The sequence below is a fragment of the Buteo buteo genome, chromosome 2, assembly GCF_964188355.1.
Source record: "Buteo buteo chromosome 2, bButBut1.hap1.1, whole genome shotgun sequence".
NCBI lineage: Eukaryota > Metazoa > Chordata > Aves > Accipitriformes > Accipitridae > Buteo > Buteo buteo.
In genome coordinates this window covers 7,895,056-7,912,687 of record NC_134172.1, presented here as the reverse complement: position 1 = coordinate 7,912,687, position 17,632 = coordinate 7,895,056, and the positions used below count along the sequence as shown (strand labels likewise).

Here is a 17,632-nt window from a genome sequence, read left to right as displayed (position 1 = left end):
ACACTTAGAAATGCCAACAGAGCTTAGGACCTCATTGTGCTGCCCATTGTATGGATGCCTACAGTGTGTCTAGACTGCAAGCAAAGACATGATTGAAGCTGGGCTTAAATTAGCCCGTCTGAGTCCTGACACCCATACAACGGCGGGAGCGAGGAGCTCGAAGTGAGCTAAATTGCTGGGGTATTTACTCAACCTCCCGTGGGGATTTTGCAGCCTACGCTAAGCCGTGTGTTGTCATGGCTACACTTTTATCGGTGCTGTGTGGAGCTGGGTGAAAGTGAGCTGGTGTAAACCATGCTTGCGATTGCCATGTAGACATGCCCGTAGTAAGACACAATCCCTTGTCTGGACAGCTTGCTTTCTAAATAGAGAACAGAAAGGAAAAGAACTTATTTTATTCTCACTTTATCAGTAGTAAAGAGGGAGAGGTAAGAGGCAGGGTTCATTTATCCTATGTTGAATCATCCAAAGTTTAAGCAAGTTGTCCAGCCTGTCCCACACCAGGCAAATGGGAGCAAATTGCCCATTGGAGATGCTGGCTTTTCCCTGTTCTCTAGGCTGGACAAAAAGTGTGGGGTAGATGAATAGTGTTTTGCATGGCTGAAGCTAGGTGACAGATATCCCATCCTTGATGCCTTCCCAGAGGTAAACCAGAAAGCCAGAGGACAGGCAATGAAAGTCTCATCACTTAAGTCCATCCATGAAGCTATTCTGGACTGGATATACAGTTTGTAAAGCAGTTTGGATTCCCACAGGATGAAAGATGCAATGTAATTTATTAGTATTACATGGCATCGCTAACTGGAAAAAATAATAATGGTACCAAATCTCAGCCTCTCTCAGCTCAAAGCCAAGGGTGAGACCTGAAAGACATATAAGCTGGATTTAGGACAGAGTACTGTACTATGAATGTCATAATGTTTTCTAGATGATCTCTCAGAATTTGAGCTTTATTCTGTCCTTGAGGTCTTTTTATGTTGCCAGCTTCAGCAAAATGCACCTTTAAATAAGGAGTTCAGGGAGTGAAGAATGAAGACATCCATTCTTTTGGGAAGAGAAAAAAGTTTAGCCTATGAAATAAAGCATATTGTATATATTGATCTCTTCTTACACGTGGTGCTAAAACTGTAAGAAAAGCTATAGCAAAGTGACTGTAAACTTTGTAGATGTGAAATTGTTCTCTGCAGCTGCAGAGAGATGGAGGAGAATGCATCAGAAAAGCATGAAGAGGGGAATCTTCCCTCGTTGTGGGCTCCATGTGTTGTTCCCTTTGACCTCCCATTCAGGTCTTCAGCACACCAAGCACAGAGCCACCCTGTTCTTCCTTTCCTTGCCTAATTTCCTTTTTGCTTCTACACTTTTTTTTTTCTTTCTGCTTTATTTGAGGGGCTACTTGATCAGAGCAGGTCCCTCGCTTGCCTGGCTTTCCAGCTATAAGCTTTCTTCTGATTGTTAAGATTATTCACGGTTATTAACTGACGAGAATGTAAAGAGGAGGCAACAGGCAGCTGTTTTGCTAAATGCAGTGAACTGCAAAAAAGAGTTGCAGTTCAAGTATTTATAACAGAGATTTTCCGCCTGGTGTGAATGTCACCTTTTTTAGTCATATATATGCAAGGGAAAACCCTGCAAGTCCTTCTCGGATAAGGCCATCAGCTGGAGGTTTTCAGTTCTGATTTTGTTTTGTTTTACTCTTCCTTGAGGAAATGTTTTTTTAAGAGATTTGGCCTATAGATAGTGGAGAAAAACATAAAAAATGTAAACCACATTGACTTTTAAAGTAGCTGAAGTGTAGAGAAGATTTAGAAAGCCTCATGATGATCCTTGCCTTGAATCCCCTTCAGATTGCCCCCATGCTGCAGCATCTCAAGTGTTTTCATTACATTATGGCAAAATCATCTTTTGTTTCCTGCGGTTCTGCTATTTCACTGTTGCTGAAGTTAAGTTTTATAGCAAATGCATGCTTTTCTCTGCAAATACATTGGGATCCTATGTCTTGTTTATGTAAGACAGCCATAAAAGTATTGGAAAGCAATTCTGTTGGCACTGAGTATGTGCTATCTGAAGGGTAAGATTTCCAGTCTCCTGCAGTCCTTCCCTATAGTCATGTCTTTTTGTTGTTTCTTAATTCCCTCATTGCTCACCTGACCACATTTTCCAGGTCTGAGGTATGTTATCCTCTCCTTTCACCTTGTGTCTCTTAAGTTTGGGTGCTTCTTGGAGGAAATGTCTCACCAGAGAAAGGTGGTCTTCAGCTGAGCACCCAGGAATAGCACTTAATAATGAGTTTGTGTGTGGATCGTAGTGTCACAGGGAATATTGAGAATTTTGTTTTCCTCCCTGACTTGCTTTCTCTGCTGTTCTCTCACTTTCTTTTATTTTTTTTAAAATGACATTTTGTTATTTACACATTTGCTAGGTTGTCCATCTGCCGTTGTAATAAACATGCTGCCAGTCACCGCGCTGTGTGGTTCGTGGTGTGAAGGAGCTGACAAACCAGGCTGTCGTGTGCATGGGGATCGTATTCAGGCTTTGTCAGAGAGCCCCTAATGTTGGTCTGGGATTTAGTGATGAGGTGGAGAGCAGTACCCTTCATCAGAGCATTTCCATACAGCTCTCTGGACATTATGAACATTACAGGGCTCCAAGCAGAACTGGTTGCATCCCACCCCAGGCTATCTGTGCTCAGCTCATCTGCAAAGGCTGAATCACCAAGAAGATACAGTGGTGTTCCCTGGCAGAAGAACATGAAGCTTGAAAGAAAATTTCATTTTTTCCGTGAACAGCGTAGGAATGTGTTCTAGTGATCTAAGTCTGAGATTGAGAACAAAACAAAAAACGATCCACTGTCTCTTGGCCGTTCTTGTTGATGAACCTTGTCTACAGCCTTAGAAGAAAAGAGGTGAATTTGCTGTACACTGCTGGACATTAATGCTGTCAGGATCAGTCAGGAGGATTCGAAATGAAGAGGGGTGTGCTGGAGGCTGCCGGTATCCCATGATCAGGATAACTCAGAAAGAACAGCTTGGAAGACAGTTGTTTTCAGGGAAATTTCAAGTCCTTATTGGTTTCTTGGGTCTCTTTATCCCCTTCCCCTTGAAATTCTTAGTTTTAGCAGCTCTTTTAGACCATGTGGTGGCAATCCAAGCCAGGTGACCCATGGGTGAGAACAGGAGAAGTGGCTTCAGTAGCTCTTTAGTACCGTTTCTTGTTGCAGCTGAAAGAAATGCCTTGAAATTACATGTGGGCTGGTTTTCTTATGCAAAGTTTTTGTATGCGGATTTTTTGATACAGGACATCGATTACTCACCAGATGGATGGGGATTTTCACATACCGAGATCTGGGTTAGATTTCAGCCAGCCAGTACTCCCTAACTTTTTAGATTATGCATCTTTGGGACTGAATATTTCCCATTTCTTCCAGGCACATCATTTAGGCTGATTTACCCTCTGTTACTTCAAATCTGATGCTGTATCCATTTTGACATTGAAGTGCGCATAGCTGGTCCTGCACGGTCACCTGGGTGACTTCTGGACCATGCTGCCTCTTGCATCTTCATGCTGCGGACAAAATCAAGCCTGTATTTCTCATTTCTACCAACTCAAAACTCTGCAGACCCACTCAATCGTTCTTTTTTAATACGAATAGTCTTAAAAGTAATAGCAAACAAATAAATTGGAATAGCCTTGTGAAGTACAAAGCTGGCTTGCACAAATATAACCAGCTTTGTACATCTGTTACTGCCCACTCCCATTGAGTCATACCGAGACTTAGTCACCAGCATGCTCAGTCTCACAGTACGACTTATATATCTGTCTCCAAAACACATGCTGCAGTCTAGATGGTATGGGGGAGGGAGAAAAGCAAAGCAATGAGCAACCTACTCCTAAAGGAATAAAGCAATGTAGCAAGTCTTATTATACTATACTATGACTAGTATATCAAAACAACAAAAACAAAAGGACAGAAATTCCTGTGCATGTCAGTTTTGAATCTTTCCTTGTGCAATAATTGAGTGATTTGATATAAATCCTCAAAGGCTTCTAGAAAGGGTTGTTCTCAAAAGAAGAAAATTCTCTATTCAATCAGAGCTACCAAGCTATGCCCTCTATTCCACGGAGTTCAAACTTTGGATTCTGCTCACAGGCTATTAGCATTTTTAGCGTATTTGCTATTCAGAGTTTTACATAGGCTTGTAATAGGTACAAATCCAAGATTGAGCTAAAAAAAATCTGCTGGGGTGCAGACTGAGCTGAAAGAAACCATTCACAACTAATGTTAATAAAAATCCTGACTTTCTTTGTCCTTGGTAGGATAGTTGAAGTAGTTACAGCTCAGTAACATTAGCAGAGGAGGAGACACTGAGAGCCCTGTTAAGGTGTGATGCTGAGGAGTGCAGCTTTTAGCAATTTTTTGTAAGATCAGGGCTTTTGTCAGCACTCAGCTTAATTTCTCTGTATCTTGTTTTCTTTGTTTATTTTATTAAAGGAGCTGTCTCCCCATCTTGAAAAGCTGTCTTAGTAAAGTGTCACCTCCTGCTTGAGTTATGTTGTAAAAAGAAACTGTAATGTCTGGCAGGCATTTCACATCCTTAAATTTGGTGCAATCCTAGCGCATATATAGAACTCAGTGAAGCAGAAAAATAATATCTCATAGGTGACACCATCAGTAGTCAGGACTGCATGATGCTACCTACGCTAGGACTTTGAAGTTGCTTATAGCTGAGGAACCCAGTCTCTCAGCAGAGACGGACCACAGGGCTACTGTGAAACTGTTCTGACCTGAGTCATCTCTGAAACATGGCCAAAGAGTTGACTGTGTTCATGGGACATAGACCCACCACCGTGGACGGAGATTTCACATGACCATGTTGTTCATGGCCATGCCTTGCGTTTGAAGGGACAGTTGCAAAGGATGGCAGCAGGGAGCTGTTTATGAAATATTCTTTTGATACCCAGCCCTGAAATTTTGGACCGCTGTTGAGCAGGGCCATAAAAAGGTCCTACTTCCACCCAAAATACCTTGGAAATTGATCTCTGACCTTTCAATCACAACTTGCCCCAGAGTGCCTTGCTGGCTCCTTGGCTTCAGCCATTGCAGAGAAGCTTTATCAGCCTAGCTGCCAAAGTAGTCTTGAAACAAAACAATAATTAAAAAAGTATCCTGTTTATTCTGTGTTGTTTACTGGATTCAAGGCTTTAGTGGTCTGTTATTTAAGCTTGCAGCCTCCACAACAGAATTGCTGGAAGCCCTCTTCTGACACCAAGGTCTCCAACTGCAGCAGCATCCAGACCAGCATGTCTGGGCAAGCCTTTTTGGCAGGAATCCTCGCCAGTAAGGAAAGGAACAGTGAAACTGGCTGGAAAAGGTGAAAAATGGCTTGGCTAACCAAATCTTGCTCCTGTTGCTATTTGGCTATGCTATGCCAGCCAATATATTTGCTTTCTGTATCCTAAAATGTGGTTTTCCTTCCTATTCTCCAAAACAGTTCTGAGAAAAGGTTGTTTGTTTTCCCAGAATATCAAAGAACAAAAATTTTATTTTTCCTTCTTTTTACATAATCCTAAGTATTCTGATACAAGGAATAAAAGGAAAGGAGAAGGAAAAAGAGCTGGAATTAGGACAGATCACCCTCTAGATGTAGCAGTAACCAAGACAAGAGTCACCTTAGTGTTAGTCTCACCTTTGGAGGAGAAATTAGTGTGAAGAATATGTAACCTTCCAGATTCTGTTCTACCCCATGGGGAAATAGGCAAAGAAGGGATAGAGAAGGTAAGTGCGCTTGCAGACTGTATTATCCTGACTTAGACCCTGCAAAAACTAAAGCAGCAGACAAGCCTATTAACTACAATAAAGTCAATGTAGTTGCTTTTTTAGATCCATTAACCTCCTGTGCTATCAATAAGAAAAGTCCTGGAAAATCACCTGTTGAGAAGGTGGTGTGGGAGATTGCCCTCCCCAGGAGGGAGCCTGGCTGGTAGCAGGAGCACCGAGCTGTGGCTTTGCTGTGTCACAGCTCTGCTGTCCTCTGGAAAATGCTTTGATGTCCCTGGGGCTGTATTCTTCAGCAAATATAACAGGACCTGCCATGATAACCTCTTATAAATAAAAGTGGATTGAAAACAAAATAAATCTGAAGCAGCTTTGTGTCTGTAAAGTAAATCTAAACTGCTCAAGAGGTCATTTTTTCTAATTGGGGATGGTAGGAGTGGTATCTGGTTGTCAGACAGCGCTGAGCGATGTGAAGGACTGACTGAGGAATCGGAACATGGCAGGAAAGCTAACACAACTTTGCAAAACAGACTTTGCATACTCTTAATTCCAGGTTAGCAGCACTAGGAGCTACAATCTCTGGCGGCGTTTGTTTCTTACGGGGATGATCATAGACTGTGGTCTCTACAGAATTGGTTTATCCGAGGATATAACGCAGGACTGATGGATACAGGGAGTGATGCTGTTTGTTCTTCAGCCAGGGCTCTGCAGTCTCAAATGAGAAGCACTCTTCCTCGTACCAACACATCACTGTATGCCTTTAGCAGAAGTTTTTTAAATGTCTCTCCAGAACCATGTGATTTTCCAGGACACTTATTCCAAGCACAGTAAGCAGAGCTGGAGAGCTGTCTAAGAACAGTTTCAATCCCAGGTTAATGGCAGAGTGAGCCTTCAACATGTATTAGTTGGCATAAGATCAGAGCAGTCAGATATGTGATAAGAGCTGAGGCTGCACCATTGGCCCGTCAAGAAGTACTGTGGTGTTTTGCAACACTTTTGGAGTTGTTTTGTTGATGTTTTTTTTTTCTTTAAAGAGTTACATATCATGAACTGCATCGTCACATGTACTTCTGGATGAAGAGGAACACAAGAAAGAAATAGATATCTAGTCTGTATTCTGCAGTGATACATGCAAGGAGAAAATAAGCATCTAATATTTCCTTGCTTAACCAACAGATTGGAATTGAGAGAGCAATATTTGGAGCCTGGCATTTGATATATGTATTTTTTTTTCCTTCTGCAAATGGATACCTTTGCATATAGAAAGTGAAAGATGAAAAAATTGTTAGGTAGCAGCTACAATTACAGACTTTATCACAGGACTAAAAGTCCTAAAATTATTATCCTGTTTGAAATGTCCTCCAGCCCTGTATTAACAAAGAAAGGTCTCCTGCTGTCCAGAGAGGTATAGCTCCAGTTATTTCTGCTTACAAGTAGAGATCTCCTGTTCTGCATTTAAAGACAGATGAAATAAGCATATCTCCATCATATCTGAGAGTTAAAAATTAGAACAGAGTTATCAGCTGGGTTTCATGATATTTTTAGACTTTAGAATGTAATATATACATGTTTTTAAGCTTGGAATTGTAACTGGGAACTGAAATTTAGCTCCTAGGAAAACAGTTGTACCTACCTACCCCCTCCTGTTTTTGAAGGTTTCTGCTCAAAAGAAGTTATGGTTTCTTTCCCAGCTGTTTCAGGTTTCCTGAACAGCTTTTTCAACTCTAATTACTAGATGTGTGTCCCCTTAAAGCCAGTTTCTTCCATCCAGTCTCCAGCCTTCCCAAACAGCAGGTTTTCTCTCTGTGGATTACAGCAAGTAGCAATATAGGGCCGCTAATATGTGGAGCTCAAAAGAGGTTATTTCCTTGATTTATTCCATGGAAAATGGCTTAGCCCACATCAGATTCCAGCTTCTGCGCTACCGAAGATGGGTAGAGGAAAATGTTGGTAAATCCTTTGGCTAAATTAAAGTAAACACGAGGGGCTATGTTTTTGTCTAACTTTCCATTAGGCTCTTAAACTTCTTCACAGAGATCCTTCACTTCATTCTTGCAGTAACATATGAAATAGGAATAATAATCCATTTATTGACAGTGTTTATAAATGCCATTTATGGCTGAATAATTTTTATATGGAGTATGTAAGTCATTTTGTCTTAACTAATCATAAGAATAAGCAAATTAATAGAGAAGCTTTTCTTTAAGGTCCTGCGGTGCCTGGTTCAGCCTCTGTCAAATCTTCATAACAGTGGAAATCTAAACCAAACAAATTGCCTCTTCTTTTGGTTTTGAGGTGTTTGCTTATGTTTTCATTTGCAAACAAAGGTGATGTGAAACACAGATGCCAAAGCAAGGCAATGAAGGTGAAGTTACATAGTTGGGTTGGTGCTTTGTAGTTTGGGCCTTTGTAGATAGTTCCCATTGAGTTTGCACAGATAGAGCCGGGAGCACACTAATTTGTCATGAATACTTTGGTTTGTGGCCTAATGATTTGGGGCCAGCTTGGCCAAGCCTGGCTGCTGCTGGGTTTTTTTTGGTTGGGTTTTTTTTTTTTTTCCAACTTGGCATGAATTACTCCCATGTGCTTCAGTTCCAGTAATTCAATATTTTGTTCCTTATTTTTGTTGTTCGTTATGTAACCAGAATATTTTAAAACACTTGTAAGGATTATGCCCGAGTTACACATTTTTGAGCATATTTTGGATTTAGTATGATTACACAATGTGATGTGATTAGACCTGTGGCTGCTCTGAATTCTGAAGGCAAGCAAGCCTTGCAGACTTCCCAGCCGGTGCTAATTTTTAATTAAACTCTATTTAATCTCAAATCAGGTTTATGTGAAATTGCTATTTATTTATGTTTTGAACTATTTTAAATGGGATGCAGATGTGGTGGTAGAGAAGCACTGAATCATTACTTGGAAAGGGTGATGCCTTGCATCTGGGAGATTCTGTGTTGGGGAGGTATTTCTGACATTTAGATCAAGATTTGGGATCCAAGACTTAGTTCTTCAGCACACAGCATTAGGCAACCCCATGGTTTTGGTCATAGAATTACTCATTATCTACTTTTCTAATCAAACATGCTAAACTTGACACTAATGTAATTTCCTTATGCATGTAGAAAGGAGCTCTAAAAACCCCATGGCTGGAACACAAAGTATCATAAACAGAACAGACGGCAGGAGGTAGAATATAATTGCAGTTTGTTTTTGTTAGTTAAAGATGAGCATGTGTGCTTTTCTCACGGCTTTATTGTCTTTAGTTGCTCAGAATTGGGTTCTCCTCTCTCATTTGTGCAAGTGAATTGGTTATTTCCTCCCCAAGCACTGTGTCTTTGTTTTCTCCCTCTGTTACATATGTTACATATTTTTCAGAAGATTGACATATTCTCATTCAGGTTTTGTTTATTGCCATAAATACTCTTTAAACTAAGATTATACACCCCACTAAAGGCAAGATAGGCCATCTGCTGAGAAAGTGGCTGTATTTAAACTGTAATTTCCCACGAATTTTTCTGTGGGATTTGAGTACCTCCCCTTGAAAGTTTTAGCACAGGACTTTTGACTTTGGCTGCACAGGTGCTTTTTCATGGTGATGTAGTGCAAGCGCTGCTAAGGGCTCCCTATTCACTTGTTACTTACACCTGCCATTGGTTTCACAGCCAAAAAGAATGATCAAAGCCCATGTTATTGCTTACCAGTAATCGCTATGGGTAAAGGAGTGGGCACTTTGGAAATAAAACCACGGGCTACAATCGTGGGATGGTCTGATGGAAGGAAGAAGACGTTAATATAGGACTTCAATTTTTCTTCTCTGTCCTGGCAGGATCTCAGCTCATTTGCCATGCCATTCTTGGACGGTGATGTGGAGAGCACAGATAAAAATGCTTCTCGCAAGGTAGGATATTTCTAAAGCTTCACTTTCACCATAGTGTTTGAGTGCCTTGGTGGTAAACACAATTTATTAGCCTTAAAAAAGCCTGGGATTTTATCTTTCCTGCCATTCCGTTAACCTGTTGAGAGTGATGCACTAAGGCAAATGCAGTGAATTTTGCAGACCTTACCATGATGGTGCTTATGCAGTATAACCTGTAAACAGTGCTAACCTCTGGTGATATTGTTTTAAATACTGCAGATGTGTGTAACACTGTTGTAATTCAATGAAGTGATATTGCATAACTGTATTCTCAAGAATATAGTTAGCTAACAAAAAAAAGTTAGCTACAGAAATACAGTGCCCAAACAGGTGTCTGGGGATTCGGTATGTTTTCCTAGAATTGCCTCCTGATGGTTGCTCTCTGGTTACGGAGGTTTTAACTGTTCAGTGTCCTTGTTCTATCTGTCCTTGGCATTGGCAAAATGAGCTACCTTCATTTGCTGAAGCCATAACGGTAGGGTCTTCCTGTAAACAAGGTGGAAAGGTTCCTTCTTGATGTGGGATTAGCTCAAGGTTATCCTTCTGGAGGCATTGCTATGATGTGTTTTTCTGATGGCCCACTATTAAATTAAACTAATACATTCACAGAGTTTGCATGCTTTAAAATGATCAGGCGCGCATATTCAGTGGATGACATTAGGGATGGTTATACAGCGCCTACACAATCTTCAAAGTAATAAAAATTGTGGGTGGGATCTGTCATCTTCAGGTCCCGGCCTCATCATTTTCACAAAGCGTTGAAGTACAAGCTGGTCTGCTAAATGTAAGCCTCCTACCAGCCAAGTTATAGGCTTGGTGAAGAGAGGTACTCCTCCGAACAGTAGATAACCCCAAAAGCTGATCTATAGCTACACAGCAGACCAGTTTGACTTGTCACAGTATTTACAAGGCTATGGACCTCTGTGAAGATTAAACCCGCTACAAGCCATTTGTCAAAGAGTCTGCAGTTATAGTTCAAGGCAGGTGAAGCAATAAATATCTCCTTAGTGAAGCTAATCTGCATCTAGAACAATAACTTAGCTCTGTTGACAGCATGAGTTTCTATCCCTTTGCACCTTGCAGCAGAGGACAGTTGTTTAAAAAATTTCTGCAATCCATCAGTAATTGCATATATTTATAACATTGGCCTTGTTCTTTTCTGCATTGGATGTCTTAAAACTGATGTAGGAGTCACTGATGCAGAGGAACTCTTGTAGATGACAGGGAAGCTAAAATATACAGTGTTACCAAAACTTGCTTGTTTGGAGGGTTTGAATAAAGTGAACAATGTGATGTTTTTGGAAAGGGTTGTTATGCTGGAAGAAGGCAGGAGTTTCTAGCTAAAACTTGGTTTTTTCCATTTATCACCTCCTTTTCCCAAAGAAAGGTGAGAAAGCTGCATGAATCTCAGTCATGAAGAAAAAAAATACACCAAAGCTAATCTTGCTCATGTGTAGTATTACATGATATTGTTTAATGATTTCCACTTTACCATTTATGAATCCCCTGTTTTTCCTCTTACTGGTCTTGGGACTCTCTTTTGATGAGTGCTTGTCTTGGGAGAATTGGAAGAACATTTCAGTAGTTGCCCCTTTTTGCAGGCTTAGTAAATGCTGGGGTTTTTTCCCTAGACTTGGATCAATTTCTGCTTATGGAAGTGCAGCTAACTTCTTAACATCTGAAATTGCATTTTTAACTGACCTTTTTGATTGAGTGTATAAGACCCAGAGTTTTTTGTAACATAGTACTTGGAGCTCTGTTCAACATACACAGTGGTAAGAAACAAGCTGGCAGTGCCCAACTTCTGATAAGAAACAGATCATCTAATAAAATCCATTGCCACACATCTCATCCTATATATCGTTTTCCTCAGTGTGAAGGATGGGATCTTTGCTGCTATTGAATAATGAGTAGCATTAGACTGCGGTATTTATTTAATTCTAAAAGTTTGCCAGTCACTACTGGGGCTACATAAAGAAGTCCCCAGGTTACTCTTCACTTTCAAGTGAGATGGTTTTTCTTTGTTCAAGTTTGAAATCACAGTATTGTGTGGAACTTTTGCATATTAAAAGCCAGTTTTTCATCAGTAATGTGGTTTTTCCATTCACCCATCATGTTGGAGACAGGCAATTCATCAGGGATGTCTCTCTTCCTGCACTTAACTCTTCTGTCGCCTGGGCTATAGATTAAGGTAGGGAAGAGTAGTTCATAACCCATCTGTCCAATCTGCCGTTAATTTAATTCTCCTGTTCTTTGTGAAAGGCTTTTAGAAACTGAATTAACATTTTTCACAGATATCTTCAGCACTTTACCATGCAAGTGTCTCTCAGTCATTATCCTGTGATGACAATCCTCATGACATGGCTAGGAAACTCAAGTGCAGAATTATTTGTTCAGGTTCACATAGGAATTTTTTGGCAGGGGTGGGAATGTGACACACGTTTCCTGAAGTTTAGCCTTAATCACTTCTCATTAACATGGCTACTATTATAAATGATGTATTCTTTCCTTTATGACCAATGGCAGGAAGGGGATAGGGATACTTTTCACCTTCCTCTGCTGAAGATGGAGAATGTAATATTCTGAAGACTCTTGCGTAGAAGTTCTTGGCGTGATGTGATGGAGAAAGGTAGCTCTTGTGCCTGTGGCAGGTATTCTGGCCCTTCTTATTGCCTGAAAAAATGCCTTAATACTTGTGCTGGTAGCTTTGTCTAAAACAACTGGTAATGCTGATTGCCCCGTGCTCAAAGCTAGGACTCCAGAAATGGCTTGAATCCTCCTTGCAGAGAGACCTTAGAGGATCATTAAATACAGCAGTATAGACAACTAGGAGCTGAGAAGCAATTACATTTACTGGATTTCCTTGGTCTGGGAAAAGACGGTGAAAGAGGGGCAGTTTAGAGACCTGGAAAATCATGAGTGATGTGGAGCGTCATTCAGAAAATAATTCTGGTACAGTGTGGCAGGGCAGCAGTCAAGGATGAGTGCCCCCCTGCACTCAAATGGCTCTATGAATTTTAGAGGTCTTAACACCTTGAATTTTTATAGATCTTTCATCTAAAATGTAGGTTAAAGGATAAGGTGTGGAAATTACAGGAAACCAATAGCCGTTGCTTTCAGCTGAAAGCCCAGGATTGTGAATGATTAGAGAGAAGAAAATGACACAAGGAGAAAATTGTCCATGGGGAGGCAGCTAGCAAATTATAGATGGAGGAGGGAGGAGGAGGAGGAGGAAGATAAGAAGTTTGAAGAATGATATTGATCCATTCCTTTATGGAAATAATAGAATTGTCATAAAAATATAGAATAAAGCTTGGAATAGAAGCGCGCGTTAAAAATTCTTTTCTCTACATGGGGAAAAAGCTGGTGAGATGTTTATCTTAGATGACAATGGTGACTCTGTCCTATTAATGACTTAAGTGTATTTAAAGCAGAAGATGCTAAAGCTAGACATTTTAAAATTAAATCCAAACAACTCTGATAAAACACCCTTGAATGAATTGGCAGACCTTTCTCTGACTAGTGCCGATTTTGAATAAATCTTGGAGCAGAGATGAAGTTCTGAAAGACTGCAAAAAAAACCAATTACTGTGTTAATATTTACAATGTTTGCAATTAGGGTAATTTACAGGTTTGTCAGTCTAACATTAGTCCTGGGCAAAACAATGAAATATCTAATGTTGAATAGTTAATGATGCTATTATAATAGACTCATTTGGATTGGAATGAATGGTAAACAGTTCTTATTGAACAAATGTGGGGAGTTAAATGAATTATAAATTTGGTTGGAAAATGTCATAGTATCGGTGTCATGTATATAAAAAAGTAGCACAAGACATTTTGATTTAAGAAACTGGAATGATACTGAATAAACATGGTGCCTATTAAATGAATAAAAACCTGGCTGATAAAACAAATTGAGACTCATCAGTGGAAAATTTTGTTTCTAGGCAGACAAAACATTCTGTTGCTACACTTTATCATACTTTATCAGTGACTTGAAAGAAATACAGGCTCATTACTGATACAATTTGTAGTCCATACAAAAATGAGGGGCAAGAGAATAGTAAACTCTGAGCAGGAAACTCCAATGTAGAATGACCTGAATCACTTAAAACATATTTTGCAAACAAACAGTCCATCTCAGTTTGGCCAAACTGCGATCGGTTACACCTAGGAGGAAGTAATGCAGACTTTATTTTTGGGAAGTCTGTCACAAAGCCTTGATTAGATTTTGAGAATAGCTGTAGGTAATCAGCTGTACATGGATTCTGGATGTGACACGGTGGTTAAAAATTAGTTTGGTTTTTGGATGTACGAACAAAGGAATAGGGTGAAAAGTAGAGGGTTTGTTACAACTGTGTTTGGCACTGACTCACAGTTCTGTTATCAGTAATGCAGGAAAGCGTTGATGAACTAGGATCAGAAAACATCCGAGGAGTGACTCCAATATTAAAGGACTTCAAGGAGCGCTTTATCCTGCTTCTGGTCCCAGCATTGTTTTTGTTTTGTTCAGTGACTCATGGGAACTGCACGAGCAACCCCTGGAACAGGGAGGAGAAGCAAAAAATGTGCCATTTTTAGCCTCCCCTTCACTCCTTTTAATTTATTTTTTTCCCAGTCTTTTAATTATCCATTTCTTTATGAGCAGTGAGGATGGGGAGCATGTCCTGGATGGTCCCACAGCCTTGGCATGGGGCACCTGCAGTGGATGCAGTGAGCCTCAGGGCAAAGGCACATAGGACAACCACTGCACTGTCATCTGCATGGCTCCTTCCCACCCACTGCTTTAAAATAAATGCAATTAAGGTTTAGGAAGTGGACAGGGAGCCAGGCCTGCTTTCAGCTTTCTTTAAACCTGCTTCTGCCTTTGAGCAGCCCTGCTCGCTGCTGGAAACCTTACCCCGACCGTCCGTACAGCAATGCAGAGCTCTCGGAGCCTGCCAGAGCAGCCAGCCGCATCCCATTGTATTTTAATTTGGGAAAGTGTCATTGTACTTTAGTTTTGGGAAGTGACATCTCTGATCCTGTAAAATATGTTGTCATCTCAATTGTAACTGCTCATGCAGAACCAAGGGAACTAGTGGTGGTGAATGTGACCACATGGTGCCTGGAAGAGTAAGTCCTTCATTACCTTTCAGTCTAATGAAGTCAGCTCTTGTGTTTCTGTGAGCTCTTTTATTCCAGCAGCATGAAAGAATCATCCAATTAACTTTATCAAAGGGCTTTTTTATTGAGATTCAGTCGAAGGGCAGGAAACAAGTACAGACGTCTATCTGGTGTATCATCTCTAATTGTGTTTACTGTCCCTGTCAAGGATGGTGGGAGGTGATTCCTTTTCTGTTACTTGCCTTTCAAAAAACTTTTTAAGCAAAGAGGCAAAATAAAGGTCATATAACTCACTGTTGTAAAAGGAAACAGAACTCAAATGCTCCATAAATGTCCTAACTATTCAGTGTTGGAGAAAAAAGGAATGGAGCTTAGGAGTGTTTAATAACTTTTGCTTAAATTCAGAAGCATTTTGAAAGGCTGTTTAGCTTGAGCCCATTTGTATTCCAGACAGATTATTTTTTCTGACTGTTCTGAAAAATGAATCTAAATTCACCAGAAACTGAACCAGAGCCAGAGATTTTTCAGGGGGGGCATCCTCTGGGGAAGGCTGTGTGCCCAAGAAAGGACCCGTTACTGGAGCCCCCTGGCAGGGGAGCAGAGGACATGAGTGTGAAGAGGTGTGGTGGCAGGGACAAGGGCGATGCCTGGATTTCCCCGGCTCCAACACAGCCTCTGCCTGTGCGTGGTCAGGGTCTTCTCAGCAGAGCTTGTTCATTTTTCTGGGCACATCGCTTTGGCAGGACGCTTCTCTTCCCTGCAGTTAAGTGGTCCTGAAATTCTAGGTTGGGAGCAGAAATGGCTTCTTAGAGAGGACTTTATTTGGTAAAACAGAGGGATTAGATTTTCAGTACTAAGTATGGGAAAGAAAACGACAAGATTAGGAAAATTTCTGCCTGTGAGTGAGAAGAGGCAGAACTGAGATGGTGTGTGGACAACAAGAGACTAGTTTGTGGTGAAGTATGAATAGTTTGGTCTCTTTGCATATTGCATTGGGGATTACCATATGGTAGTGATTAAATGTAGTGCACTTTAATCTTTCTTGTAAAATAAGATGAAAAATTGCGAGTCAGGTAAGAAAATAGATGAAGGGAAAGATGGCAGCCTGGTATTGAAAGGATAGCTGTTGGGTGGAAGGACAAAACTGGCAGAGTTTCTCCAAGCTCGGTCCTCAGTCTTTGCTAGTAAGGCTGAGACAAAAAAATAGAAGTATACTAACCAAATCTGTTGATGATGCAAAGAGAGGTGGTTTTTTCATCATAGGGAAGGACCTTATACAGGAAGACCTGGATGACTTTCAGGATGGATGATTCTTAACAGCACAAGATACAAGGTTGTTCACTTGGGGTATGTCAACAGGAGAAATAAATAAAAGAGGTCAGGGAGTTTTCTCTTGGCCCAGAGATGAAGGGCTTGGACACAGTCCTGTTGCAGAGCTGGACTCTTGCACCCACTAGAGCAGGGTGGCCACGTGCAACCTGGCACTGTCCCTGGCTTGTGCTCTGTCCGAGCCCAGGCGGCACCTGAGGAGTGCTTACAGCACAGGCTAAATCCCTGTCAGATGGTGAGTGAGCAGGAAAGCTTTATGGACAAGTGCTCGATGGTTTGAGCCTCTTTCCAGCTGTTTTATTCACCGGTATGGGGTAGTCTGGGGCTGGTAGTGGTTTATGTTGGGAATTTGTCATCTAGGAGTTTGTTGAAAATGAAGATGTGGGTCTGCTGGTCCATCACAGGGTGGCTCTGAGCCATTAATGTGCGTAGCTAGGAGAAAGGAAGAAGAGATTAGGAAGAGAGAAAGATTCCCTCATCCAGGTGAAATGACAGGGGCCTCTTTCAGAATGCTATTTCTTGCGTTTAAATCTTCCAGAGCTGCCCAGCTTGGGGCAAGTGCCACAGTATCACTTTAAGTATCATTCCAAAAATTGAACATTAAGTCTGCTAGATGTCAAGCACTGTAAGATATGTCTCATTTTGTTGCTTTATTTTCAACAGTGGCTGGTTCTGGATGTATTTTAGAAACCTGTCTAAGATCATTTGGTGTATACAATAGAGCAAAGTCTTTCCCTGGTCCCCAGCTGAGGATCCTTTTGTGCTTTGAAGCATGAAAACTGGTAGTGTCTTAAAGCATTTTAGGATATATTTACTCAGTGCTATGTAGGGTAACCAGTTTAGCCTTGAACAAGTGAAGTCAGTTGCTAGAAACAGCACATCTGATGCAGCATGGGGCTGTGCTCGGTTTCTTAACCTCACTGGGGAGCACACTGCTGAAGGCTGAGGGTAGGGTTGCACTGGCATTATTATCGAGCTGCCAATTTAGCCCTGTTCCCACTGCACTGTTCTCTGCAGACATACAGTCAGGAGCTAACATTTCTCTCCAACATAACCAGTTTTAAGGTTTAAGAAGTCTAAGATTAGGCATAGAGCTCAAAGATCCCATATATGCTCTGCACAAAGCCAACACAGGGAATGGTTTTTTGTTGGTTGGTTGGTGGTTTGGTTTTTTTTAGTTAGGTGAACAGTCTTCATACTTAGAGGAGTTTTTCAATTTGTTTGATTAGACCTTATTTGTGCATTGACTTGTATTGTACTTCCATTGTGAGTTTGGATTCCTTATCTCCAAAGGCCAATTATCTGGTCAGGGTCAAATGAGCCATATCACCACATGCATTTATTAGGTGTGTTTCCTATTTATGCCCATTCTCACTGCTTTTCCTGGACCAACACAAACTGATGTACAAGGTTTATTAATGTGAGAAACCAGGGTGCAATACTTTTTTTTTGCTGCTACAGCTCGGCTGGAGGAATAGTTATCTTTCCAAAGCACATGTGGG

The 17,632-nt window shown here is 40.9% G+C and overlaps 1 protein-coding gene across 3 annotated transcripts in view; it reads left to right on the top strand.

Annotated features, from left to right (window-relative positions):
• PRKAG2 (protein kinase AMP-activated non-catalytic subunit gamma 2) overlaps positions 1-17,632 on the top strand; it is a 225,238-nt gene that overhangs the window by 58,652 nt on the left and 148,954 nt on the right. For all 3 annotated transcript variants that reach the window (XR_012652790.1, XR_012652792.1, XM_075045175.1), the window contains exon 2: positions 9,603-9,674. Coding sequence is in view for 1 of the 3 variants with exons in the window: in XM_075045175.1 (XP_074901276.1) it covers positions 9,603-9,674 (72 nt within the window). In the remaining 2 variants the exon portion in view is untranslated. The remainder of the gene's footprint in view (positions 1-9,602; positions 9,675-17,632) is intronic.